The 27,963-nt window shown below is 41.0% G+C and overlaps 2 protein-coding genes across 8 annotated transcripts; one reads left to right on the forward strand and one right to left on the reverse strand.

Moving 5' to 3' along the window:
* Positions 1–1,672: 1,672 nt before the first annotated feature.
* smc6 (structural maintenance of chromosomes 6) lies at positions 1,673–27,821 on the reverse strand. Of its 7 annotated transcripts, XM_042222432.1 has the most exons (28): positions 27,703–27,821; positions 26,869–26,945; positions 17,051–17,211; positions 16,840–16,951; positions 15,264–15,369; positions 14,998–15,134; positions 14,180–14,241; positions 13,988–14,068; positions 13,781–13,882; positions 13,387–13,506; positions 13,192–13,287; positions 12,819–12,965; positions 12,625–12,713; positions 12,380–12,550; positions 12,117–12,295; positions 10,837–11,038; positions 10,619–10,766; positions 10,363–10,523; positions 9,998–10,133; positions 9,150–9,230; positions 8,881–9,051; positions 8,661–8,798; positions 8,388–8,533; positions 5,701–5,826; positions 5,490–5,595; positions 5,236–5,388; positions 5,031–5,128; positions 1,673–4,748 (listed from the first exon to the last, which is right to left on the reverse strand). In XM_042222432.1, the coding sequence occupies exons 3-28, from the start codon at positions 17,195–17,197 to the stop codon at positions 4,661–4,663; spliced, it is 3,303 nt and encodes a 1,100-aa protein (XP_042078366.1). In that variant the 5' UTR covers positions 17,198–17,211; positions 26,869–26,945; positions 27,703–27,821; the 3' UTR covers positions 1,673–4,660. The 7 variants fall into 7 exon arrangements, with proteins under 7 accessions (XP_042078366.1, XP_042078367.1, XP_042078365.1 ...); XM_042222433.1 differs by lacking the exon at positions 27,703–27,821 and having other exon boundaries at positions 26,869–26,955; XM_042222431.1 differs by lacking the exons at positions 26,869–26,945; positions 27,703–27,821 and adding an exon at positions 17,946–18,158.
* On the forward strand, positions 18,367–26,275 carry LOC102310846 (tudor domain-containing 6). Its single transcript, XM_005926130.3, has 4 exons — positions 18,367–18,527; positions 20,754–25,852; positions 25,937–26,008; positions 26,163–26,275. The coding sequence occupies exons 2-3, from the start codon at positions 20,779–20,781 to the stop codon at positions 25,981–25,983; spliced, it is 5,121 nt and encodes a 1,706-aa protein (XP_005926192.1). The 5' UTR covers positions 18,367–18,527; positions 20,754–20,778; the 3' UTR covers positions 25,984–26,008; positions 26,163–26,275.
* Positions 27,822–27,963: the final 142 nt, after the last annotated feature.

The raw sequence follows: 27,963 nt of genomic DNA on the forward strand, positions 1-27,963 counted from the left end.
CATCCATGGGACAAAACTCTAAAACACAAGCTAAACAGGACAGAGTATGCTCTGCAGTGACAAATGCTTGGACCTCCACAAAGGAGAAACCAAACAGGCACTCCATTAACCCAACACAACACAGAAGACCCACCTTTACAGGACAAGACTCAGCTATGCATCTGCACTGGAACTTTCTTGATGATGCCAGTGTTCACATTGTGGACCAAGAGCATCTAAGCCCCCTGTGAACGACCATCACTGAACAGAGGTGGTGGCTTACAACACCAGCTATCAACCACCTGCAATGCCGTCATGAGATCCCTTCCCGAGTGCTTCAATCCCAACTCACACCTGGCCTCATGTGATCCCAATAAGTCACATGATGCAGTGGGGCAAGGTTACAAGGTGGTTTCACCATTAACCCCCAGTGTTGGTAATGACCCATACTTTTTTTTTAAATACACCTTTGTTCATGTGATGACTCACATGATCGATAGTGGGTTGATGACCCTCACAACCACCTGGGAGGGGACAACCAACCACTAAGAGTAAAATATCTGGGACTCTTTTATTTTTAGAACTGAAGAAGTCTCTTGGATGAGAGGTGGAACACCCACAAATGACACATGGCTGTCCAACTGGTCTGTCATTTCACTGCCTTCATCTCAGTTTCCTCAAACAAAGACAAACTTCTTATTTCAGTCGCATAAGCCAAATTGTTTCTCAATTGTGTTGGCTTTCAAGAAAACTCAATCATCAAAATTTCTGTCTAAGGTCTTTGTGTCTGTGAAGGTTCTCAGTCATCCAGGTCATCGTAGTCAAAGGAGCTTACAAAGAAAAGCGTCTGGACTTCTTTAAGTTGCTTGAAGACGTTTCACCTCTCATCCGAGAAGCTTCTTCAGTTCTAAGGTCAAATGGTGGAGAGTCCCAGATATAAACCTAGTGGGAGTATCCCCCCACAGAGGGACAAAAGGACCCCCTGATGATCCTCTAATCGCCTGAGCCAAGGTGTGATCAATCAGCCAGGGTTTCGGGTGAGCTCATTGTGAAACCTGGCCCCACCTTATCATGCTAATTCCTGAGTTCAAAACTCCTAAACACAAACTTAACAACGTGGTGTATGCTGTACAGTGTAGCGAGGAATGCCCAGACCTCTACATTGGAGAGACCAAACAGCCACTTCACAAGCGCATGGCACAACACAGAAGAGCCACCTCCACAGGACAAGACTCAGCAGTCCATCTGCATCTTAAGGATAAAGGACACTCTTTCGAGGATGCCAATGTTCACATTTTGGACAGAGAGGACAGATGGTTAGAGGGTGAAAGAAGCCATCTATGTCCACTGTGAGCGACCATCTTTGAACAGAGGCGGTGGTTTACGACACCAACTGTCTGCCATCTATAATCCAGTTTTGAGTTCCCTCCCCAGACGCCTTAACGCCCACTCACATCCTGGGCCATCTGACCTCAGGAATCGCATGATAGGTGGGGCCAGGTTTCACAATGAGCTCACCCGAAACTCTGGCTGATTGGGACCCACACCCAGTTTCACACCTTGGCTCAGGCGATTAGAGGATCATCAGGGGGTCCTTTTGTCCCTCTGTGGGGGGTTACTCCCACTAGGTTTAATCTGGGACTCTCCCACCATTTGACCTTAGAACTGAAGAAGCTTCTCGGATGAGAGGTGAAACGTCTTCAAGCAACTTAAAGAAGTCCAGACGCTTTTCTTTGCAAGCTCCTTTGACTGTCTAAGGTCTTTCACTGGACGGGATCAAAACATTTCCCTCATAAAGAATCCAAGTGGACAAGAGGGGCTCATCTCTTTCATGTATTTTTAGTCTTCTTTGATGTCTAAACATTTGTGCACAAGCATTAGACCTGAACGGTTTCTCCCCAGCGCTGACTTTCTTGGGTTTTTCTTCTATCTAAGCCGCTGTGTTTCAACTACACTGTAATCATCTGTGATGTTGTGTTTGCCCATCACTCCAGCGGATGCCACCTCTGATGTGTGTTACTGCTTGCCACATGATGTAATCAAGGGCAACCTGAAAGAAGAACAGCGACCGGATGCAGCCCTGCCAGATGTTGATGACAATTTTAAAGAAGATACCGTGGCTGGATTCCATCTTTACGTGGCAGCTTGAACACAGGCATTAGCTCTTGAAAACTGGAATAAAAGCTGCTAGAAAACGTTAATAGTGCAGGACACTTCTGGTAGATCTGTGAAATTTTTCACGTTAATGACTAAATCTGAGAACGTGTATGTAAAGTCAAATAATGAACAGAGGAGATCATCATCAGCCACTCGGTGTTTCATTAAAACATTAAAATTACACTCAGACATCTTATCTATTATGGACAAAACATTAACTTTGTACAGTGCATGATTTTTGGCACACAACCTCCTGTGTTGTTTTAAAAGCCTGCATTCATTTGCCATAAAATGATAAAAACATTACATAAAATAAAAAGTTCTCCAAAAACACACAGTAATACTGACATACAGCTGCAACTACGGCTTCAGTTAGTCCTCGTTAAAAACGTGGCGTGATCTTCATCTAAGTAACGATAATAGAGAAACACAAAACTAATTATAAAAGCAGCCTTTAGTGAACACACTGAGCAATCGCTCAAAGCGCTCGTAGGCTAAAAACGAGCCTTCACATGAGCAACAACAACAGCTGCTTGGACACAGCTGTAAAAATTACAGATTGTTCATAGAAATGAAAGAAAAGAAAGAAGAATCTCAAGAAAGATTGGTTTGTGTGAGCCTTCATGGAGATCAGTGCAACAAAAGAAACAAAAAACACTCCACACAAACATACTGTGGTACATTTCAAGCTTGCAAACGATCACCTGGATGTTTGTCTGTCAGTTTTAAGGTTTTATTATCAGGACACAAAGTAGTTGTGGCTTTAGCAAGTCTTTAAAATCAGGTAAATACAACCTAATCTGACCTACAAAACATGACATATTACACTTTGCCATTAATAATTAAACCAAAACGCAATCTAAGTACACCCTAAGTAAACCCTTAATAAATACAGACCATTTACCATTTAATGTTTCCAATGGAATTCAGAGGGTGGGTACGAGCCAGGTGCTGCTAATCAAATGCACTTGACTAAATGATCATCAGCAATTGTGAGCACCTCTATAAAAGCAGACGTTTTATTAGTTTGGAGGTCTGGAGCACTTAAAACAATGCCAACGAGCACAGATATCAGCAGCTGTCTTAGAAAAGCGGTTGTTGCTGGTCACCTGGAAAAGGTTACGAGGCCATTTCCAAACAACTTGAAGGACACCGTGCTGTAACGACAAAGATTAATGTGGAAAACATTTTACACAGTGCTTAGTCTTGCTAGTAGTGGACTTCCCAGCAAATTCAATTCAATTTTATTTATGTAGTGCCAAATCGCAACAACGGTTGATGAAGGTGCTTAATTCACCCCGGAGCCAGAGCGTTGAGCGTTGCTCAGAGCAAGTGTAAAAAGGAGCTACATCTCAGACTCTACGGGCTTCAGTTAGCGTGTTAAAAGTTAAAGTTCATGACAGCACAATTAGAAAAAGCCTGAACAATTATGGTTTGTTTCAAATTGTTGCCAGGAGAAAGCCTTTCTCTCTATAAACAACATGGCAGTACGGCTTGGGTTCAAAAAGATGGATCTGACGAAATGCCTTCGAAAGACGAAAACGGAGATGTCTGCCCATAATGCATTGCGCCCCGTTTAGTGTAAAGCAAACACAGTATATCAGCACAATGTCAAACATGGTGGCGGAGGGGTGATAACCTGGGCTTGCTTTGCAGCCACAGCGCCGACCACAAACTCCTCTGTATTCCAAAGTATTCTAGAGTCAAATGTGAGGGCATCTGTCCGACAGCTTGGCCCAAACTGGGCCATAAAATAGGACAATGATCCCAAGCACAGCAGCAAATCTACATCAGATGGCTGAAAAAGAAAAAAAATATCAAGGTGTTGCAATGACTCAGTCAAAGTCCAGACCTGAAGGGTGCTGCTTCAGCTATTAGGCGAGCAGGCGCACGTAGATCTTGCGGTTGAAATGTAGCGGCCGACCTGCAGGCGCTGCATTTTTCTTAAATGAATAATGGCACGGTGTAATATATCATATGTTGCTATTGATCTAATTTTAAAACCATGGACTGACGTTGCTTTGATACCTCAGAGCCTGGCGCCGTATCAAGCACTTCTAAGCAAGCCAACAACAGAACAGCTGATAAAGAAAACTGGGTTTTGTAATGATAAAGGTAGAGTCTCTGTCTTAATCCAAGTGAGATGTTGCGCCTTATCCATAAATGTTAATGCACTGAAACTATTTTGTAGGAAGCAGGGGTCCAAAATGCCTCATCACTCTACAAGTTTCAAGACCAGCTACAGGAAGTGTCTGATGGGAGTTGTTGCTACCCGAGGAGGATCTACAAGTCACAAAATAAATTCAAAAGCACACGTACTCTTTCCGGCTAAAGTAAACAGCTCTTGAGATAGCCTGTTTACTCTAGCCAGCATACCACTGGGGACTTAGGTGAAGCTCACACCACATTTAGAGCAATTAAATGAAGACATCCTGGTAATTCAAAAGGGTTCATAAATGTTTTTTTCTAACTGTATACAGTAATGCCCATTAACATTCATCCACTGATGTCACTGAAGCTCAGTTTAAACATCTTCATCTTCTGTTTGACCCCGGTGTCTTTCTGGAGCCCGCAGCTGGTGGATTTTGATGAGGTCCGACTTGGGTAGATTGCTGAAAAATACGAACCTTTTGATCAGTTGTCAATCATTTTTCACACAGCACAGGTCATTTTTAGAGATTAAAAGATAAAGATGGATAGCGGGAGGTTTAAAAAGAAGAATATAGGATCTTGAAAAACAGTGAAATCAAAAATACTTACCTGACAAACTGACATAAAATGATTTCAGGAACAATAAGAACAACAAAAATCTACAATTGGTCTACTTGCGCACATCAGCCTCCACAGAGAAAACGTCAAAGGATATCAAGGCTAACATCACACAAATACATTACCTGGTGTTCAGAGGTGTAATGAAGATAAATTGTCGAAGATGCTGCCGCTCTGACAACTCCAGAAGCAGATCCAGACAGATTCTTCGATTGTGCATATCCTGCCGCAGCAAAAGAAAGGGAACTGTTAACTCAAGTGAGTAAAAGCCAAATCCCGTAAGCATTTTCTACTGGTTACGTGCGACTAATGTGTTTTCTGTGCACTCACCATGTAGACGTCAAACTCGTCGAGGCATCTGAAGGGTGACTCGGTGATCTCCCAAAGTGAGAGCATGAAACAAACAGTGGAGAAGGAGCGCTCACCACCGGACAGCGACCTCATGTCACTCACACCATCCTCCTCCCTGCCTGGAGGCTTTACCTTCAGTGCCAACAAACTTGAATGTTACTTATATTAACTGTGCTCCTGGTTTGCTGTAATGTAACAAACTTTTCTGGCAAACCAGAGAGATAAGCACGTACCATGATAGAGAGCGTCTCGTTGTTGTGGTCAAAAATCATAGATCCACAGCAGTTCATCTTTATTAGGAAGTTATTGAAGTATAACTTACATCTGACAGACAGGGACCTTCAGGAAAAAGAGAAGAAGAAAAGTTTTAGCCAAAAGTACAATTTTTCCCACGTCAATGAATCCTTATATTATATTTTTCTACCGTGCAAGATCGTTACTTACCTACGCATTATTTTGTATCTGTTCTGCCTGTCTGACATGATGTTATCCAGACGATCGATGAACCTCCGCAAATCTCTTACTTGGTTGGTTTTCTCTCTGTAGAGAGCGAGGGCCTCGGCGTACTCCCTAATGAGGTCAGAGGGAAGAAATTGGCATAGCCTAAATTCTTCTCAATTCAGCTTTCAGTGTGCACATGTAAAATGAGGGCAGGAGATGATTTAGTGATGGCCAGCAGGCAGATCTGATTAATCCGTACAGGGGAAGAGACAGTCCGAAGGAGATGAGCTGAAACTCAGTGAGCAGAAGCGCGCCTTTTTATTTCTTGGGAGATGAAATCCAGGGAAAATGATAGGTTAGAATGAAGATGGAAGATGTCTTTGAAGAAGCCTTTAAGTAAATAAGTTTTTGAAAAAATACAGTTGGTCTACAGCAAACTAAGTTAGCTTTTAAATCTGTATGAGTCATGTCCATTTCCTGATCGCTCCCATTAAAGATCTTAACATCTTTCAGCTCTGCCGCCCGTCATTTGAATAGTGCAACCCCCTCCAAACTAGATCGCAGGCCTCCTGTAAACACTCCCTTTCACCATTGCTGCCATCCTTCTGTCACAAATCACCCCTGACACTCATCTCCACCCACTCCACTGTGTCTGCACTTTCCTCTTTACCTTGTTTGTGCACTAAACATTGCTTTGGATGATCTCCAGGTATTTAAACAGATCCACCTTCACTACCTTTAATCCCAGCGTCATCACCATTTTATTCACACACACACATGTATTCTGTCTTGCTTCCTTACTTCCATTCCTCTTCTCTCCAGAGCACACCTCCACTTTTCCAGGATCTCTTCCTCCTGCTCCTTACTCTATAGATCAGTGTCATCTGCTATCATCATAGTCCACAGAGACTTCTGCCCGGTCTCATCTGTCAACCCCCACCTTGAATCCATCCGTTACTCCTACTTGAAGTTTATATCTCTATAGTTGCTACAGCTCTGCACATCAACTTTGCTAATGAGTCCTATAAGGGTAATACTACTATACATAATTAAATTAATATTTTTACTGATGCATAAGTGTCTGAGAAGGATTTAACTGTTGCAGCCGGTTGAGATAGAACTTTCTAAAATATTATCTATATGATAAGGTTGATTTTGATTACAAAAAAACAATATATTCCTTTATCCAGTACAACAGCTAAGTTCCACCAGGTCTAGGTTTTCGATGCCAATAGCGTTCCACTTGTCATAGGTGTCAATAAAACAATTAACACCCATGACACATTCAGAAGTGCTTCTAACACTGCACCCTCTATAAATATGTAAATAAAGGCAAGATAGTGAATACAAAAACACTGTTCGATCTAAAGTAAGACACCACCTTTAAGTGTGGTGACAACAATTATTAGATAACAATAATTATTCAATGTAACGTTGCACCCGATTAATGCAGAGTTATTTTTGCACCATGTGCGTCACAGACGTCGATGCGTCTGTGGTGGTGCGCCTACGGTCTTTAACACCGGCGGTCGAGAGCGCGTGCAGGCGACCGAGGAGTCTATTGTTTACTTCAACAACCCGACTCATATGTAGCAATCTATGATAGTCATCTTTGATTAGCAGAAGCATAAGGGCAAGGAAAACAATAGCAAATCATAACAGTTGCCTGTTTCATACGTCTGGGTTGTTTTCAGCTGTTGTTTTATGTGTAAAAAGGGGTTAAAGTGGATTTGTCAGGTGTAGCACTGCGAAGAAAAAACGCTTAAAAATAAGATAAAAACTTGTACTTCGAGCTCCAGTAGATTTGTTTTCTTTGCATACGGCTGTGATCAGCTAACATGTGCAATTGCTGCTCTTTTTGGATTTATCTGAATTCAACAAGATAACAGAGCAGCTTAAATTTGATGTCTGCTACTCTGGATGTAACCGGACATTGACCATGAACAACACAGGCTGCTGTGCACTGCTCCAACATTGCTGCTTTACTGTAAACTTCACCACACTGCTGCAAACTAACCTGAAATGATGTATTAAATGTAATTAATCTTGCGTCTTCCTTACATCTTTCATCATCTCTCATTTCTATTCAGTAAACTTTTCACACGTGAATGTTTCTTTTCTCCCTGGGAGACGCAGCGTCTTTATTTCTCGTGCTGTTTGAAACATTTGAATGTCAACAGCGATAAATGCTACTCTGTTTATATCCTGAACAAATACAAGTAAGCACAGACAGAGCAGGCAGCTAAATACTCAATTGCAGTAACAACAACTTTATTGACATCTGCAGCATGAAGGCATCACACCGATGAGAAGGAAAAAAGAAGGTGCTGAGAGGATATGCTGGCTCAATTAAAGTTCCTGGACCATTGTTCTGGATGGTTCTGGTCTACTTTAACCATGCCTAATAGTCTATTTAGGTTAGCTAATAAAACAAGTCAGCTCAGGTGAAAATCCTTGGCTGAGTGGGGTGCCAGTTTAGGTCTAGGGGGAAACTGGGGTTAATATATATTATAAGTACCTTAAGTCTGTACACAGGTACAGTACCTGATTAGATTACCTACATTCCACCAGTTTTATACATACAGTTTACACATGCACTAACATGATTGATGAATTAGCTCAATAAACCTTTGAGTTTTAACTGTTAAAATAATTTCTGCCTCTGTTGCTGAAAGCCTTCAGTTTCTCACCTGACCACCTGCTGCTGCTCGCCGTGGTCGCTTTCGTACACTTTGATCTTCTTATTCAGTCGAGTGATTTCTGTGTCGATGCTCTTGGTGTTGCCGACCACGTGCTGCCGTTCAGGACTGATCTCTATAGCCTTTGCCACGTATTCCTGTCGTAACATCACGAGACTTCTGCTGACTTTCTTTGATTGAATTCACCGAATACCGGCTGGCGTGAATAGCTAAACTGCAGCTTAACTACACCGTATCATGCTGAAAAAAAAAAAAACTTCCTACCTGTAGCTCCTCTTCTCTTTGGGCAAGTTCATTTTTCATGCCTTCAATGTTGTCGTCATGAGCCTTCACTTTGTTTTCTAAGATTTTCAGGTTTCGTTCATGCTTGGCACACTCCGTCTCCAGTTTCAGCTGTTCATCCTGTAGATCAAGAGCACAAAGGTTTGGAAGCCTGCACAAAACAACAAGTTGTAGACCTGAAACTGTAAAACCTCTACTGCACCTTAAGGGGCTCTATTTCCTCTAGAAGCTGATCAATCCGGTCTCTGACAGATGAGTACTTGGAATCTGAGTCTTCGGCCATTTTTCGCTGCTTGTCGAGTTCTGCCTTTGCTTCTTGAACACTTTGCTTCTCTGCCTCGATTTTCTGCTGATTCTCTTGGGCAACTTCTTCCTGCACAGTTTAAAACATTCAGAAACACTTAACCTGCATAATTCATGGCAGCGGTTAGTTTATTACGCAACAGATAAAAATAAAAACTGAAGTATCACCAGTGAGCTGATGTCATTAATTTGCTCCTCACTAGCAGTCACCAGATCAGTTATTGCTGCTTTGACATGATTCACAGAAGCCTGCAACGAAGAGAAAATAAATGTAATCTAATGTTAATTAAAAATCACATTAATCACACCTTTCAGCACTGATTTGCCAGCATTAAACAGCAACTGGAACATAGACTTTACATAAAAGATGGATACATAGTAACTTATGGATTACTGTTTGCAAGACTGGTTTTTCTGTTGTCACCATCTTGAGGTTTTGTTTTTTTTATACTAAACACGCCCAATGCTAACACTGAGCAACTATCTTGGTTAGCAAGGTACATTAGTAAATCACTGTAAAACTGAAAGGGATGCTAACTTGATTTTTAGTGAGGGGAGTAAATAGCCACAATCTTTTTACCTGTTCATGCCTCCAGAGGCTTTCTGAGCTTCCTGCTCGAAAATGACACGCCCAAACTGAATATTGTATTTCTCAGCAATTACAAACTCTGTGTAAACAATCCTGGCATCAAAATAAAGCTAACACTTGTGAGATTTCATCAGAGGTGTAAATCTAACAGCAGATGTTACTGAGTCAAAGCTACTGAGGCTGGAACACTAAGAAACTACTTTTTCTTTTTTTTTAAGCATATAACCCCTTTAAAAATATGCTTTGGTTCACATTTGACTCCAGAAAATCAGTAATCAACATATTCAGCCCAAACACTGAATTCACTTGTCAGCTCTTTAGCTTTCTGCTTTAATTGGAAGCCAGAAACCACAAAAAGAGGAGAAAGACTGCAAATGCAGAAAATGAAAGGAAACCCAAACAGCTTCAGGTGTATCTTTTTACTGACCAGTGTTGCCTTCATGGTCAGGATGGTGTTGTTAAGATTGCTCTCCATATTCACAATGTCTTCGGTGACAGAGTTTACTTGGAGCTGAAACCTGGACAGCTGAGCCTGGTAATTCTCCAGGTCTGAGTCCAGCATACTGGAACAGACAGGATACCACAAACATAACATACCACATCTATGAAGTCACATGAAATTGGGTTTGTTTTTGTTTGTTTGTTTTGGGGGGGGGGGGGGGGGGGATCTGTACTGAGGCACAATTTATACTGCTGTCATTTCCATGTGACATAAAGATCCAGTTTGAGCATTCAACTGGGTGTAAATGTGAAAGACAGTCACTCAAACCTTGAATAGTTTCCAGTGGTTACCTTATTTCAGTCTCAATGTCCCCACCGAGATATCTTGCCATGCTGAAATCAGACGTGTAATAACGGTTTGGATACACCTGATCCCCCTCAACAGTGAAGGCTTCACGGCAGTTTTTAGGTGGACGGCAGTGCTGCATGACCCTCCTCGCTTTATCTTTTTCCTGAGATCAAACAACAACAACAAAATGCAACATCAATCCTAAAGCACCACTCTAGGCAATATCCAGGCATAAGCAGGTCTTAGTAAGACACTTACTTTGATTATAAGGATTGATTCTATCCCTCGCATATCAATCAGACAGTTGATAATCACTGGGCTTGTTGCTGTGATTATGTCCATTACCGATGGGTACTCCGGATGATATGCTTTCCTGTGAAACAGCACAGAGTGAAAACAAAACATGCTTAAAAAAAAACAAAAGTTTCAGAAAAACGTAATAAGAAAAAGAAAAGAAAATCTCACATAATGCCGACCTTCCATGAATGTTGTACGGTTTATCAGAGAAGGGGCTGACGATAATCTGTGGCCTGTTGCCCTTTGGATAAAAGCGAGTCATCAGCTCCTGGAGGACCGCCTCGTCTTTGTAGTTGTCGCAACAGAACGCCTTCACGAAGCTCCGCAGACAGCACTCCACAGCCACAGCTAACGAGGGATCCTTTAAACTGATACATGCCCCTGGGAATAAACACAGACTGTCAGCTTCAATATATCAAAAGTAGAAAGCTTTGAATTATTTAAATGTTAAAGATGTTTATAAAAAAAAAAAAAAAAAAAGGTACAGCGTTTGCTTTTTTGCGTGAAAGAAAAGAACATTAGACATATGTCTGTACAGTAAATACGCAGCTGCAGCTAGAAACTCGTTAGCTTAGTTAGCGTCAAGATGAAAACATGACAAAAACCAATGCACGATAGTGAAAAACTATGATGAAATGTATCGACGCTTTTGTCCGCCAATAAAATGAGATGAAAATGGACGGATCAATCAGAACAAACTAAGTTGTTCAGAAAGGTGGGACAAGTTGGGGAGTGATCCAATCAGAAGTAATCTCCTTGTGCAGTTAGGTCAGATTTGATCTGCCCAGGGGAAACGTACAAGTTCTCGCGCTCTCAGTTTCTCATGAAAAAGCAACAAAATGTCAACACTTGTGAAGAAGAGAGAAGCAGGACACGTTTCACATTTGATGTCAAGGAAAATAAGATGCTTTTTAAACCATGTGGGGCAACTCCCTGTCTTTGTGATGTGCTCCATTTAAAGTCTGAAGTCAGAGTTTCCAACTTGTTATCTGTACTGCCACTGTTGTGTGCTTGTGACTTGCCATACAGAGATAATCGAGCACACTATCCATGACTTTTCTTCAGTCATGCTTTCAAGCACAGAAAAACGACCCCTGCACTGTATTATGACTACTAGTGAATGGCTCTACCTCGCTACAAGTTGTCTAAGGAATGCAGGACCTCGTTGCTGTGAGGCAATGAAGCTAACAGGGCACGTTTTCTTGATCAGAGAGCTTTAGATGTGATAGCTGACAGATGACTCATTTCTTCCTGTTTCCAGTTTCCAGTCTCTGTTCTAGTCAAACTGGTTATTGGCGCTTGTTTTTAAATTTAGTATGCAAACATTAGAGTTTTATCAATCTTCTCATCAAGAACGTTAACAAGCAGATCGTATTGAACTGAAAAGTCAAACAAAACAAGTCTGAAAATATTTTTATCCAAAAAAAAACCAAAAAAAAAACCTGAAAATGAGTGTTACCTATTGGACCAACAGGTCTCTTGAGGAAGCGTCCCGTGGCATAAGCCTCGCTAATTGCACTCATCATGTCAGGCACCTGGTCTCCAAAGCGCTTTAGTTTGTTCGATCGACTGGCGAGCAGCTGATTCTTCCTCTTTAGTTTGGACTCGTATGAAGCCTGTACGTTCCTTTCCTCCAGTCTGGTAAATACAAAGAGAGCAAGATCATAAACTTTCACTTCCCTGACAATATGTTTACACCAGAGCTGATTTACTTTGTTATACCTCAGCTTGTCCAGTTCTTCCTTCCCTTTGAGAAGCGCCTGATGTTTGTTCTTGATGTCTTGATTCAGGTGCGTGCACTTATTCTCGAGCTCTGCAAGCTGCTCTTTCAGATTACTTAAACTCTTCTGCCGTTTCGTGTATTCCGAGTCTCCCTCACTGTTCAGACTCTTACTGAAACAGAGTAAAAGAAAAAAAATTGAAAACAAATACATCAGCTGTATTAACATCAACTCTTACTCCCCTACCTTGCTTTTGCCTTGTTAAGCTTCTCCTGGAGAAGGTTTTGCTCTTGTTCCGACTGTTTCAGCTTGTTTAGAGCTCGAAAATAAATGACCTATTGGAAAAGATTGTGACATTAACATGACGTCAAATATTTCTCTATGCATACAGTAAATAAATAAATGTGCAGATTAACACAGCGCCGTTTGTCAGCGACTACCTCCTGGTCCTTGTGTGCTTTGCTAATGATCTTCACTTGTTCTTTCAACTTAACATTGTCCTCTGATAGAGACTCTTGCTCTTCTCTCAGAGTGTCAATTTTGCTTTTGATGCATTGAAGCTTCTTCTCTAGCTGTATGATCTTCGTCTGAAGATGAGAGAGACAGAAACAGGTTTTTAAAGACAATGCCTGAAAATAATTACCAGCAGGATAGAGCCACTCCACCCCACAACCTCAGGATATCTACTGTAAACACAACCATGCATTATGTGAAGGAAGGACTTTGAGTTTATGCAGAGATGAAGGTCTGAAGTGGTCTGACATTTATAAATAGGGTTGTATATTTAACAGAAAAGAAACACTTGTGACTCACCTGACAGAGCTGAAGGTTATCCTTGGGTTTGTAATTATTTTCTTCCTTTTCAATGTCTTCCTTCAACTGCTTTAAGAGCTGCTCCTTCTCACTCACCTGAAAGAGATAAAAAATAAAAAAAAACACATTTATTAAAAATTGCAAGCTCTATCCAACCAGCAAATGTTGCGTTCAAGCCTCAAGATCAAGTCTTACCAAACACCATACCATCGCCTTCTTCAGATTCTCCAAAACAACCTTCATGTCACTGAAGGATGCAACATTTTCATATCGTTCCTTCTTCTGCAGGAACTCTTGCTTCAGGTCCTTGAGACACTGGACACAAAAGCATTTTAAAATATGTTTGATTTATGTAAAAATCAAATGCTACTCATAGATAAACATATAAGCTGCAACTGGATACAATTAGGGTTCCCAAATAAAAGGCAGAAAATCAAGAGAAACCCCAAAAAAGAAGATGCTTTTAAAACTGTCAGTGTTTAGCCAGAAATAAACAATGTAAATAACATTTCTCCAACGTGTATTTGCTTTATAATCTCGCTTGATGTGCAACATCAACGTTCAGCGGTTTGTGTGAGGAATGCCGTACCTCCTCTTGCCTCTCAACCTGCTCCCGCGTGACCATTTTAGTGTGTTTAATGTGGATGTAATCTCTCTTCATCTGCTCGAGCAGAGTTGCTTTCATGAAGAACTACAAACGAAAAAAAGCAGAAAAGAAAGCACTTATCAAAGTGAGCTTCATTGCAGGTGTAACCTTTAAATCTTAACGCTTTTAGCGAACGTGGCGTTACGCTACCTTATACTTGTCTGTTTCACTTTTCGAATGCAGGAACTGCTTGCTCATTTCTTGGCTGAGAATGGATACTGGGTTATCCAGCTGGAATACACAAGCAAATATCCTGTTAAGTCCTTTAATGTGTATGATTGTGCAGGAAGCAGTACAACCTCGGGGCATCTACAGGAAAAAAATTTAAAAAGTAGCAAGTACCTGGATGTTAAAGTGGTCCAAAATGCCCGTTAATTCCTCCTTTTTGTTTGAGACGAGATGTCCTAAAAGAGATAAAATGCAAGTAAAGTGGTTTGAACCTCTGTTGCCCTTTAAAAGAAGTTATAACTTACATGCCACTCATTGGAAAATAATAAGATGGTACTGTACTGTGTTCATAATTCCTTAAATTTGGACAAGATCTCCTACACCACTGGCCGATATCTAGCCCAAAACACGACGGAGCCTCCAGTGTGTTTTCCAGGCTGTAGACACTCACTGTCTACACTCACTTCACTGTGACAGGTTTTTAGCTAATAGCTCTTTGTCAATCTTGTTGGTGCATAAATACTAATTTATGCCTGTTAAACTTGGTTACTTTGGTAAATTTTTGGGTAGATTCAACAGAAGAAACGTGAATAAATTCTGTGATTTTGTGTGAGAATGTAATAATAGTGTTATAATAATGTTAGTGGCTTAACATACAGAAGAACATTCTTCTGAAAATGGTCAGGTACAAGAGTGAACATGCATACTGGCACATGCACTTTAAGTTCCTTTTATTTATAAAATGACATTTACAACATAGGAAAACCAGCGGCTGAAAGCAGTGCCATGCAAATAAAATATATACAAGTTTATAGAGAAAATTCCAGACTGAGAGTAAAGAATGTATACAGTATTAGGAGGTGACAGTGTGGCTGAAGTGTTTGGTCTCCACTCCCAACTGTGTCTGGTTAATCTAAGATTTCCAGAAGGTTTCACAAGACTTGGACCGACTCACAGAAAGTTTTCCAGTCACAGCATCTGTGGAAAGTCACCTGATTTGCTTTTCAGCCTGCAGGTCCGGCATCCATCACTCGAGAGCCGATGTTCAATGGTGATACTGTCGCCGTAAACATCCTTTTTGTAAGCATCTGGCCCTCTGTTTCTCAGCTTTACTGTTATATCTGCAGTACTAGAAACCAGAGTGTATTTAACATTGTTTTAGTGACATTTGCTAGTAAAGAAATCTGAAGCATTTTTAACACTAAAATAAAGACACACGATTTATTACTGAGGGACGATATTAGGATCTATTACTTACTTTTCATTGGTCTTCACAAAGTCTTTCAGTGACATTCCTCTGTTCGTCACAGTGGCCTTTCCCCCGAGGCCTACAATCAAAGCGGTCAGGATAGCGCTTTTTCCACCTGAGAGATAAACCAGTTACAAGACAACAAATTAAATCGGTGCATGTAAAGCATCTTACAGACATGCGGCGCTCGGCAGTGCTAGAAAACTATGCAAATGATTGTAAATGATGCATCGACTGAAAAAAAAGGAAAAAAAAAAGAAATCAGGGAGCCATCTTTGAATAAACAAATTTTCAGTGAGCTCAGCATTAAACAGTTCCTTACATAAGCTGATACTTCACCTAAAATGATTCAGCCAAGTGAGCAATAAATGATAATCTTGTAAATCCTGCAAAGTATTTTTTCCAGTGAAAGAAATCTAAATGTTTAAAATGTTTTACAGGGGAGTTTGTGTGGCCTTAAGTGACAAAATAACAAAGCTGGAGAGGGATGGATCAAATGTTCTTGTGTAGATAACAAAATTGGGTGTTGTTCATTCACTCTGTTTTGTTAATCCACAAAGGGTGACAAGGTTTTGTTCTGGATTTAGGCCTGAAGTCTAAAGATGCCATTCCGTCCTGATATATTAGAAGTCTGTTATATCCTTTTAAAAACAAACTCTCGATTTGTTAAGTACGACTGTTCATCATTAACGCAATGCAGAGATGGTCGAGATGATCTGCTGAATTTCAAACCAAGCATCAGAGTGGGGAAGAAAGGTGATTTAAGTGCAACATGAATGTAACATAGTTGTTGATGTGAGTATTTGAGAAGCTGTTCATCTACTGGGACTTTCCCCACACAATCATCTCTAGAGTTTACTAGAGAAATATCGAGCGAGCGGCAGTCCTCGCGTTGATGTCAGAGGTCAGAGAAGAATAACTGCACTGCTTAAGGCAACAATAACTCAAATAACCACTTGTTACAACCACGGCGTGCAGAAACACATCTCTAAATGCAGAGCATGGCAAGCCTTGAAACTTACAGTAGCAGAAGACCAGACTGGGTCAGCTGAGAACAGGAAACCAAGGCTGGATGGTAGCATCAAAATTTGAATTCAGGCTCTTGGTGGTGTAATGTTGTGGGGACTACTTTTTTTTGGCACACTTTGCTTAACTGAGCATTGTTTAAACACCTCAGCCAACCCGAGTTTTGTCGCTAACCATGCCGATCCTTGTATGACCACAGTGTACTCATCTTCAGAAAGCTGCTTCCAGCAAGATAACACAGGATGACAAAAATCCCAAATCCTCTCAGTTGGGTTTCTTGAGCATGACGGTGAGTTCGAGGTACTCAAATAGCTTGTACAATCCACCTTTGGAATGTGGTGTAATGAGAGATTCATATCATGGACCTGCAGCAACTGTGTGATGCTATCATGTCAACATGGACCAAAGGTGAGAGGAGGTCCAACCCCAAACTAGCATGCTGTAGCTAATAAAGTGGCCAGCAAGTGTTTCAATAGGGAAAAGAAAGCTATACCCAATTAAAATCACATGTCAGACATGACAACATCCAGGTACAATCAAGTGAAGGGAAAGCTCTTACTTCCATTGTGGCCAACTATGAAATTCACGTTTGGCCCAAACTGGAACGGACCAAAAGAATGATGGCACATGAAATTCTTCAGAGTGATGCTTTCAATGAGTCCAATGTCGCCCTAAGAACACAAGCAGAAAACGATATTTAACCTTTAACGAGCCGGGAGGAGCAAAGACAAAACTTTGTGTGGGTTTTAATGTTGGGGCGAAATACTCACTGTAGAAAACTGAGCGAAGGCCTTGGAACAGATCCCCTGATGACTTGGGTTTGCATCATCTGGCGTATGTTCGATACTGGCAGCTGCGACTTTGCGGCTCTTGAAAGTTGTTGCTTCAGTGATCACTTTGCCTTTTCTCTTACTCATTTTGGAACAAGTCACTGTCAACAGAGTTAACATGACAAAGCAAATGAGACACCATTATTTTTAACTCCCCCTATAGCTCAGCACTGTCAGCTTAAATGAAACTTTCACTCATTTTGCAAACTGATACGTTTTTAATTCTACTAATGCACAACCAGAACAACTTTTCTCGTTCAGTCTTAATCTATTAAACTGGGCAGATTTGAATGCTTCTATTAATAAGTGTGTCCACCTGCAAAAGCCCTAAATAAGCCATCAGTATTAGTAGTAGTTCCTTGTTTAAATTTGCAATCAGAAGTGTAAATATGTCAGCGAGACACGCAGCAGTTTGGAGACAGCACCAAAAATGCATAGGGAAGCTTACACAGTGGTGAAAACTAATTTCTCATAGAGTCAGCATGTAAAAATAAAGAAATATGCATTTTGACTTGAAGTCAGGAAGCCGCCACCTAAACTAGCAGATTCAGCGGCGATACAAATAGATGATCAGCAGTGCAACATGTAGCTAAGCGTTTTGCTTCCACATGCAACTCTACATAACTACAGACACCAGCAAGCCGAGCTACGCTGCATCTATAGGTCACAATGAGCTGGATCTGCTATGCCAGCTGCACCAACATGTAAGAGCCTCTGAGCTCAGTGAGAAAACAGTTTCCAAAAGTGCACACCAAAGTCCAGCTCTTTGTCTCACAACCCCCCCTGCAGACCTCCGCTAGAGCTCAGCTCTCGTGGATCACGAACAATATAGCACCTTGTTAGAAGTCGCCTACCATCGCTCGATCTCGTGGGAAGCCTTCAAAAATATTATGATCACGGGAAGAGTGTGCGTCGCTTTACGACTTCCTGGTCGTACGGTGTGACTGCGTGGAAAACGAGCCGCTGCCGTGACAGTTGTGGGTGTGATTTCGGTTCTAAACACGGAACACGAAGCGTGCAGCGTGATTGGCTCGGCATCATTGCTCGGCACCCACCTGTGTGCGTGCGTGGCCGTGTGCGCGTTCAAAACAAATGTAACAGTTTTTCCCGTTTTGTTTTTGTTTTGGCTGAAAATAGAAAAGCCGGGGGAGGGAGAGAGGAAGTGGAGGGAGGGACCGGGGCTTTAAATGGTGCTGCATGTGGAGTTAGACTCTATATTTTATTTTATTTTATTAAAAAAACGAAAAGAAAACAACAACAAAAATGCAAACACATTGATCTCCGGGAGGATTTTGTGTCATGGCTCATCGAAGCCTTTAAAAGGCGTGAGTGCACGCCCCCATGTCCTCCTCCTACCGGATTCCAGTTCAGTTTAACGACAGGAACAAGATGAGACGTGTTGCCTGCAGCAGACGTGGTGAGAAAAAAAAAATTAAGCTGAAGATCCGTGTAACACATGTGAAAAAGAACGCAAACTAAACTGTGAAGCGACGGGCACTTTTGGTGACAAAAGTCTTAAACTACCCTTAATTTTATTTTGCTTGCAATACGCCAGGAAAAAAAACAGACCTGAGCAATTTATCTTCAGACTTTCTGAAGGTTTTTCAAACGTTTTCTTTGGTCACCTCATGTTTTCTTTTCTTTTTTTTCTTGATCTATGAGTCATTCAAGCATTAAAAATAGTCCCGTAACTCAAGCTTTGAATCAGTGTTGGTGACACATCATAGACAGCTTAGTAAATAACCAATACTGAATTGTATCTTTAGGCACTTGAGGCTAGTAGACTGTTTATTTTTGCACCAACAAGGTGATTCCCAAAGACCTATTCCCCGAAAACTTAGCATATCTATGCAAAGTCTGCAGTATTTGTTAAAAGATGTTTGTGGTGGCCAAAAACGTTTCAGGCCTAAAACTATCAACAGCAGACAAACAGTGAAGGTTACACATCTAAGCGTTAAGAAAAGAGTGAGGAATCCAAGTTTGACATTTTTGGTTCCAGTGGTTGTACAAAGGAGGTCCGGAGAGAGAGGTACAACAGTGAGTGTCTACAGCCATCTGTAAAACATGTTAAAGCTGCATTTCAGCCAGTGGTGCTGGTGGTCTCTTAGCATCAGATTTTGATCCACAATACAACACCATCTGCGTCTGATTGGCAGCAGCTTTATTTTTAAGCATGACAATGACCCCAAACACAGTGCCAGTGCAGGAAAAGCATACCTGGATAGACATCTTTCACCTGAATAAACTTAAAGTTATATCTTTTAAAAATGTTGGCATGTTCTGCAGATGGACAGTAGATGGCACCGAATGCCAGTGTTGTGAAATTTAAATGATCTGCTTTCTCACCTGATCCTGAGTGTGTCTCTCCTCATCAGGCTGCCTGAGCTATCTTTATGTGTAGTTTTTAATGTGCTAATAATGAGATGGGTCATTAAGTCCTGTGTATGACTGGTGGCGCCAGTGTTCGGCAGCCTCACCTCTGTCAGTGCGCCCCAGGGTGGCTGTGGCTACAATGTAGCTTGCCATCACCAGTGTGTGAATGTGTGTGTGAATGGGTGGATGACTGGTTGTTAGCGCTTTGGGGTCCTTAGGGACTAAGTAAAGCTCTATATAAATACAGGCCATTTACCATATAGCTTGTTTGTTTTGTAAACACCACCAGTCTCACTGTAATTCTGTGGCCTGATTGAAGTTAGATTAAATTGCACATTACTTGTTAGTAGATCACAGTAGGTCAAAAAGAACTCAAACAGCTGCTGCATTTTTTTTTTGAGTGGTTTAAATGGCACAAATTTGTTTCTCTCTATCATCATATTTGTTTTTGTTCATCTGCTGTTGTCAGTTAAGTGAGCGGTTAAACAGTCCAACAAGTGAATGTTTTTAAGAAACCTGAGACTCCTCTGCAGCCCAAGACATACAGACCTGAATAATAATCCTCTTCTTATAAGAATAAGCAATGAGATAAATGCATAAGTAAAATAGTTGAATGCACATGTGGCCAAATAATCATCTGGTGTGTTTAACAACTTTTCCAGTTACATTAGAAATTACTGCAAAGTCAGTTCAGATTATATACGTTTTGGTTGGTTAATGGTTAGAAAATAACAAAAATTGCTATCTCATGGAAATTATGCAAAGTGTTACTTTGTTTCTCTGCTAACAGTTCTGACATAGATGACTATAACACAAAAATGCATGCACCATCATCAAAATGTAAAAGTTGCATTTTAAAAATAAGGAACTATATCGATCCCACAGTACGTGGCGTTGCAGCAGTTGTGAAGTCAGGTCAGTCTTATTTGTATAAAACTGAATATAATTCAAATCTGTATGCTGTTGAAATCACAATAGCATCGCCTTTTCAGTTATTTATATTGGAAGTTTAAGATCCTACAATAATACAGAGAAAACCCCAACAATCAGATGACCGCCTGTGAACAAGCACTTGGCAACAATGGGAAGAAGAACCTTCCACCATAACCAGGCTCAGGGAGGGGCTGCTATCATTAAATGCAGAGTGGTAGTAACCTAGGCCACACTACAGTTTAGTACAATTTAAGTGCCTTTAAATAAATAATGGACTGAAGTTTTGTTTTTGTTTTTTTCCTTAAGTCGTAACACATTTGTCTTTACTATTTTGCAGATATATTTGATGTCTAAGCTTCACGATGTGTTCAATTCCCGGGCTTCCAGCACCAGGAACAGAAATCTCTGTTCTCATCACGAGGGTGAACCTGAAACCCAACTGTGGTCTTGTGGAATTATGGGTAAACATGGATGATGAGAAGAAACACATTTACGAGCAGATGAGAGAGGAAATTCAGACTCCTCACAGGAAGTTTTCTGGATTAGAAGGGAAACCAGGGGATCTCTGTCTGGTCTGCATCAACGAAACCTGGCACAGAGCTCGGATCGTATCGATTGAAAGTCAAACATACAGTCTTTTTCTAATTGATCAGGGGCAGCCCCACATTGCCACAAGTGCAGTTTTAGCATGGGCTCAAAATGACAGCTTTCTCCTGCCTCCTGAAATCGAATGTTGCATACTTGCAAATATCTTGTCCCTTGAGAAAAATTTCCCTCATAGAGCTACAAAGTTTTTGATGTCTCTGCCTGGGAAGAAGTTTAGGGGACTCGTTCAATATGTACTGATGCCGGATAGGACAATTCTCCTTGACATACCAGTTGTTTCGAAGCACATGTGCAAGTCTAGAGTTGCAAAGAAGATCCCAGTGGAGGAATTTAAAAATATTGTACTGAAATGTCTAAATTTGCCCAATGATGAGTCTTCTGAGGCCTTTGATGTAACACAGGAACAGAGCCTGAATGTTAGCAGCCAATTTGCTAAACATAACCAATACTTTTACCCAGAGCTGCTTACTGACATTTTGGAAACGGTTTATGTGACTGAGGTAATTGATCCAGAAAATGTTTTTTGCCAGCTTGTTATTCTTTCAAAAGCAGTGAAGATATTGTCTGAACAGATCCATCAACACAATGAAGAGAGCTCCAGTTTTGGAGAGGAACTTCCGCAGAGCTGTGGGGATCCATGTGCTGCTAAAGGGACAGATGGCAGATGGTACCGCTCATTACTAAAGCAAAACATTGAGACCTGTGATGGTGCTGTAAAAGTTTTTCATGTGGATGAAGGAAAAAATGACTTGGTGCCTGTTGAAGACATCAGGCCACTGGCTGGCAAATTCCTGAGAATGCCAGTTATCACATATCGTTGTTCTCTAAATGGAATAAAAGAAAATGGCAGAGAGTGGACTGCAGTGCAGACAGATTTGTTGAAATCACTCCTGCTGAACAAGACTGTGGTGGTGACGTTTGACCACTATGATGCGACTCAAGATGTCTATAATGTTACACTCTATGCAGCTAATGCTACCTGTGTCAACAGTTCTTTTCTGGAGAAGGCAGACTTTATTCCCCTGTCTAAGCTTGAGCAGGATTTAATTGTCCAGAATGAATCTCTTAACTCATCCATTCTCAGTTTACTTGAAGATGAACAATGCATGAATTTACAGAACAAAGTCCATGTCATTCCTGATGGTATACCGGAGGGAACTGCGCCAAGCTCCAAAAACAAAACGGTCAATGGTGGACAAGAGTGTGCATCTCCTTCTTGTAACGGTGACATTTATACGAAAGCAAGCTCTGAACCTGCAGTAGATTGCAATGGGAATACTGCATCAAGTTTCTGCTCTGAGTTGCAAAGTGCTTGTCATGACGGTGCATTCACTGTAGGAAGTAGTGTCACTGTAAAGGTGTCTTGCATTGAAAGCCTACAGAAGTTCTGGTGTCAAATAACAGAAAATGAGGACTCCCTCAGATGCCTTATGCAAGATCTGCAAAATCACTATTCATCCGCCCGCTCTCAGCCACTTATTCAGTCCATCTGCGTTGCCCGTAATCCAGATGATAACATGTGGTACAGAGCAAGGATCGTTGCTAATAGCAATTCACCTGTTGTAGACGTGAGATTTATAGACTATGGTCAAATTCAAAAGGTCCCTCTGCAAGATGTGCACCCCATTGATCCAGCTTTCTTGCGGCTAAGTACTCAGGCTTTCCCATGTTGCTTATTCAGTCTGAAGAGTCCTACTTATCCTGTTACCACTACTTGGAATAGCGATGCCTTAGCAGAGTTTCACAAGTTTGTGGATTTAAGTGCGTCGACAGACAATAGTTTGAAATGCGTTGTAAAGGCAGTGGAATCTGATGAAGAAGGTCTGCTGCTTAATATGGTAGACATTCAGACTGCATCTGGTAGTGCACGCGAGCTTCTGGATAAGATATGTGCACAGTCTGAGGCACATCTGCAATCTCCTCCACAAGTCACATCTGATGTGTACAATTACTCCACATATAATATTGAGGTGGGTGGTAAAGAAAATGTGTGGATAACGTCTTCAGAGACTGTCAATCACTTCTACTGCCAACTGGACAGGAATGCCAAATTGTTTGACAAATTGATGGAAAGTGTTGCACAACTCCTTAGCGAGCCACAGCGCTCAGATCAGACTCTTGGACTCAATAACTTGTGCTTTGCGAGGTACACTGATAATGAGTGGTACAGAGGTCAAGTAGTAGAAATAACTCCAAAGCACAAAGTGCACTTTGTGGACTATGGGGATACTCTTGCAGTCAGTGAAACTGATATCTGTCCCTTTCCCACTGAAGCGAGCGTGGCCAGGTCATTTCCAGTGCAAGCTATTCCCCTCGGACTGTTTGATGTCCCTGCAGAATTACCCCAGGAGGTCAACCAGTGGTTTGCAGATCGTGCTGTTGGCCGTAGTTTCACCATTTCCGTGGCAAAAGTGGAAAATGGAAAGCTAATTGTTGAACTGTATGATGGCTCGGTGAGTGTGAATATGAAAGTCAGAGAGAGGATGGCTAAAACTAAACAAAACAAAATGACCGATGTCAATCAGCAGACTGACCAGCACCACTTTAACAGCTTGAACAAAGGCTGTTCAGCACAAGAATCAGTATTGGTGGAGACAGCAGGACAAAATGGAGTCCATGGTAACGATAGGATGTCTGCTGCAGATGATTTAAAGGGGAGTTCAAAATCCACAGCTAATGTCGCTTCACCACGGATTGAGCATGCAACGGTTTTGGATGAAGGAACAAAACCCGTAATGCTTGTCACTCTTGAAGACAAAACTGTGGCAGAGACTTCTGTTCAGATTTGCCACAGTGACTCAGACACACAGCACTCCAATTCTTGCCTTGAGAAAAACTTGACCATCTGCATGTACAATTGGCCAAATATTTCTCAAAAACGGATTGAGGACGTGTACGCTTCCTGCATTGTTGGACCACATTATTTCTGGTGTCAGTACAACACTGAAGATCTCAACATGATATCAAAGCTTGCTCAGGAAACTGGGCAAATTCAAGACGCAGTTTTTCCTGAGGTACTGGTGCCTGGAAGTCCATGCCTTGCTCTCTTTTCCAGTGACAACCAGTGGTACAGAGCTCAAGTAATTCAAAAGACTAACAGTACTCTCGATGTTCTATTTATTGACTATGGAAATGAGTCTGAAGTTAGCATTAAAGATGTGAGGTCAATACCCCAGCATCTGCTGGAGATTCCTCCTCAGGCATTTCTTTGCTTTCTAGATGGCTTTGAGTGTGAAGGCTCCTGGGACGATGACGTGTATGATGACTTCTACAATCTTCTGGTTGATAAGCCGCTCAAATTGACAGTCATTAATAAGGAAAAGTATTCAGAGATGGCGGTTCCTCAATATGCAGTGAATATTGAATGTGTTAAGATGTTCATCAGTAGCTTAGTGCAGGAAAACAGGAAATCACTGTCAGGAGAAAATTCAGAGAACCAGACTGATCAAGCAGAAAGTTTCTCCCAAGGCATTCAAACTGAGAACAACACAACTCATTTTGATGCTCCCAAAGGAAATGACAATCTTTGCATGTACAAAGAGCCACAGCTTTCCCAAATCGATGCAGAGACTGTATATGCTTCTTGCATTGGGGATCCCTTTTACTTCTGGTGCCAGTATGCCAACACAGAAGGTCTCCGTGAAGTGTCACAGCTTGTTCAGGAAGCAGGAGAGGCACAGAAGGACACGATGCTCCATGAGACTCCTCATCCAGGGAGTCCATGCCTCGCTCTATATTCCAGTGACAACCAATGGTACAGAGCCCAAGTAATTGAGAAAGCGGACAGCACACTGCATGTTTTGTTCATTGACTATGGAAGCGAGTCCGAGATTGACATCAGGAACATCAGATCATTATCCCAGCCTCTGCTGGAAAAGGCTCCTCAGGCCTTTTTGTGCTGCTTAAATGGATTTAAGGAGTCCGAGGGCTCCTGGAATGACTCAGTTTACGATGACTTTTACACTCTTTTGATTAATAAACCACTTAATCTCAGAGTAATCAGCATAGGAAACCACTCAGAGGTTGGTGTTCCTCAGTATCATGTTGAAATTGAGTGTGAAGGAGTGGCTGTGAACACACTAATGCAGAAATACTGGAATCCGGTTACAGAAGAGTGTGTTGATGCTGAAAGCCATCAAACAGAAAACCTCCCACAGGGTGGTCAGACTGAACCTGATGTGAAACAAATTTGCGTTGCAGAAGAAAATGTTTTTAAATGCATGTACAAAGAGCCGCGACTTTCCCCCAACGATACAGAGATGGTATATGCATCTTGTATTGTGGGACCACATTTCTTCTGGTGTCAATATGCCAACACAGAGGACCTCTGCAAAGTGTCGCAGCTTGCTCAGGAGGCAGGAGAGGCACAGCAGAAACTGTTCCCTGAGACTCCTGGTCCAGGCAGTCCATGCCTCGCTCTGTATTCCGATGACAACCAATGGTACAGAGCCCAGGTTATTGAGAATGCTGAAACTTCACTGCATGTTGTGTTCATTGACTATGGAAATGAGTCTCAAGTTGACATCGGTGATATAAGATCACTGCCTCAGACTCTGTTGGAGAAGGATCCTCAGGCCTTTCTGTGCTGCTTAAATGGATTTAAGGAGTCTGAGGAGTCTTGGGATGACACAGTTTATGATGACTTTTTCAACCTTGTGATTAATAAACCACTCAGACTGACAGTAATCAGCATCGGAGACCACTCAGACATCACTGTTCCTCAGTATCACGTTAAAATTGAGTGTGAGGGAGTGAATGTGAACAAACAAATGCACAAATACTGGAAAGGAGTGGCCAGAGATGGTGCCTTGGCAGAAAGTGTGGAATCAGGTTAGTAGACTGCTAGTTAGTGTTACTGAAATGACTGAAAGGTCCTTTGCTAGTTTAGTTTATCTTGACTTTTTTTTTTTTCAGTATACAAGGATGAAACCAGTGCCAAGGACGAGATTGACGAGGCTTAAAAGCTGTCAAGTGATACGGCAATCGGTACGTTTAATACATAAAGGTCTCTTTTTGATAAATGCTTCTTTTTTATGTATTATTAACAGCAACTCACAGATGAATTATCTATCAAAAGTAAATTTCCAGAAATGGAGAATTAATGACAGCACTAAAAAAAATCTTTCTTTGTTTCTTCCAGCTCTGGGGAGCCAAAATGTGTCTGATACGTTGTTTCAATATGAAGTAACAATTTGTCTTATTACATTTTTTTTTTTTATATTTGTCCCAATAAAGTGTTTACATAGATTAAAACTGGTTTGTTTGTTTGTTTATTTATTTTCATGGTTTCTAAACATTTGAACAGATAGTTTTGCAGACTGCATTGGCTGGCAGATTTGCAGCTGCTTAGCATTTGTACTCTGATTAAAAGAACAGTAATGCAGACTTGGAATAAATCTCTACAACCAAATCATCAAGATGAATGTATAAATAAAAGGGATTTAGTCTTAGCTTTTATAGCTTTTAGATTTGTTTGGATTTATTGTTATAACAGGTTATAATATTATTTACCAGGTCAAGTCTCTAGAAACGCGTACAGAGTCATATTTTTGTTTTTTGACAATCCTTAAAGATGGTTTGATTCCTAGAGCAGTTTTCACTTTTAATCCAAAATGACTTGCATTTGCTTATAATAAAGATTTGAGCATTAACAATTGGTGCTGTTTAATTTTTATTTTTTTTCTATGGATATTTATTTGGCATTTCATTTATGAAACAACGGTCACTTTAAGGCACTTTATGTCTTAATGTAGAATCTCTGAGTGGAAAACTCAAACTATCAGTGCTGGCTCATGGGGTATTATCTAAGTAATTTTTGAGATTGAAAAAAAAAAAAAACTCCTTACAGTTTAGAAACTTCTAATGGGAAGAAACGTTGAGCAGAACCAGGCTCAGGGAGGGGGAAGCCATCTGCTGCAACTGTCTGGGGCAGAAAGGAAAGAGAAAAAGGGCACACACAGAGAGATGAGACAAAAATCGACTGTGGCATGAAAATTAACATTAATGACATGCTGCAGTGGTGTATAAACACCTGGGGAAGAAATGCTCGGTGCATTTAGGAAGCCCCTCCACAAGCCCGAGCCTTTAATGGCGAGATGTTCAGGCTGAACCAGCCCTAACTATAAGCTTTATCAGAAAGGAAAGATTTAATCTTAAAAGTAGAGAGCATGTCTTCAAAGTCTTGAATCTAGATGAAGGGATCAGTGTTGGTCAAGTTACTTGAAAAAAGTAATCAGTAACTAATTACTGATTACTTCCCCCCCAAAAGTATTCCCGTTACTTTACTGATTACTTATTTTCAAAAGTAATTAATTACTTAGTTACTTTTTAAAAACACGGTTTACAACCTGAATAGGTAATAAAGCAATAGATCTTTCAGCCCACTTTTTCTGCATAATCCATCATACAAAAGGTAATCAAATTGAAAAGTCTCTTTTTAAAACTTGTTTTATTAGTTTTAATCTTTTAACTTTATGCATCAAGCAAAAATTAAATTATAGGCACCATTCTCTGACTGGAAGAAATTTGTTTAACATTTAAACCCATTTTCTGCACATTCCAGCACATAATTAATTTTTTATTTTTTTGTGTTTACACTCAGTCTTTCAAATAGATGCAAGTAAAACACAGCAGAAAATAAATAACATCAAAGACTAGCGGTCCTGTTGCTCTATTTTCACCTGTAAAGCAGGAGTGGCGTAGGCAGAGGTTTGCCCCGGTGCAGATGAGCCGCAGCGGTCAGTGGAAGAATCCGTGAGTTTCCCATTACGTGGTAGCGCACTCCCGGTGCTTGCTTGGAAGTTTAGGTGGTTTTTTTTCACTGTAAAAAGAAGTTTTACACTTGCAAGAAAATCAGGGTTTTAGTAATGCAGTAACGCAGCGTTCCTACGGGAAAGTAACGGTAATCTAATTACCGTTTTTGCAATAGTAATCCCTTACTT

Source organism: Haplochromis burtoni, unplaced genomic scaffold, assembly GCF_018398535.1.
Source record: "Haplochromis burtoni strain Fernald_Lab_line unplaced genomic scaffold, NCSU_Asbu1 Contig_85, whole genome shotgun sequence".
Taxonomy (NCBI): domain Eukaryota; kingdom Metazoa; phylum Chordata; class Actinopteri; order Cichliformes; family Cichlidae; genus Haplochromis; species Haplochromis burtoni.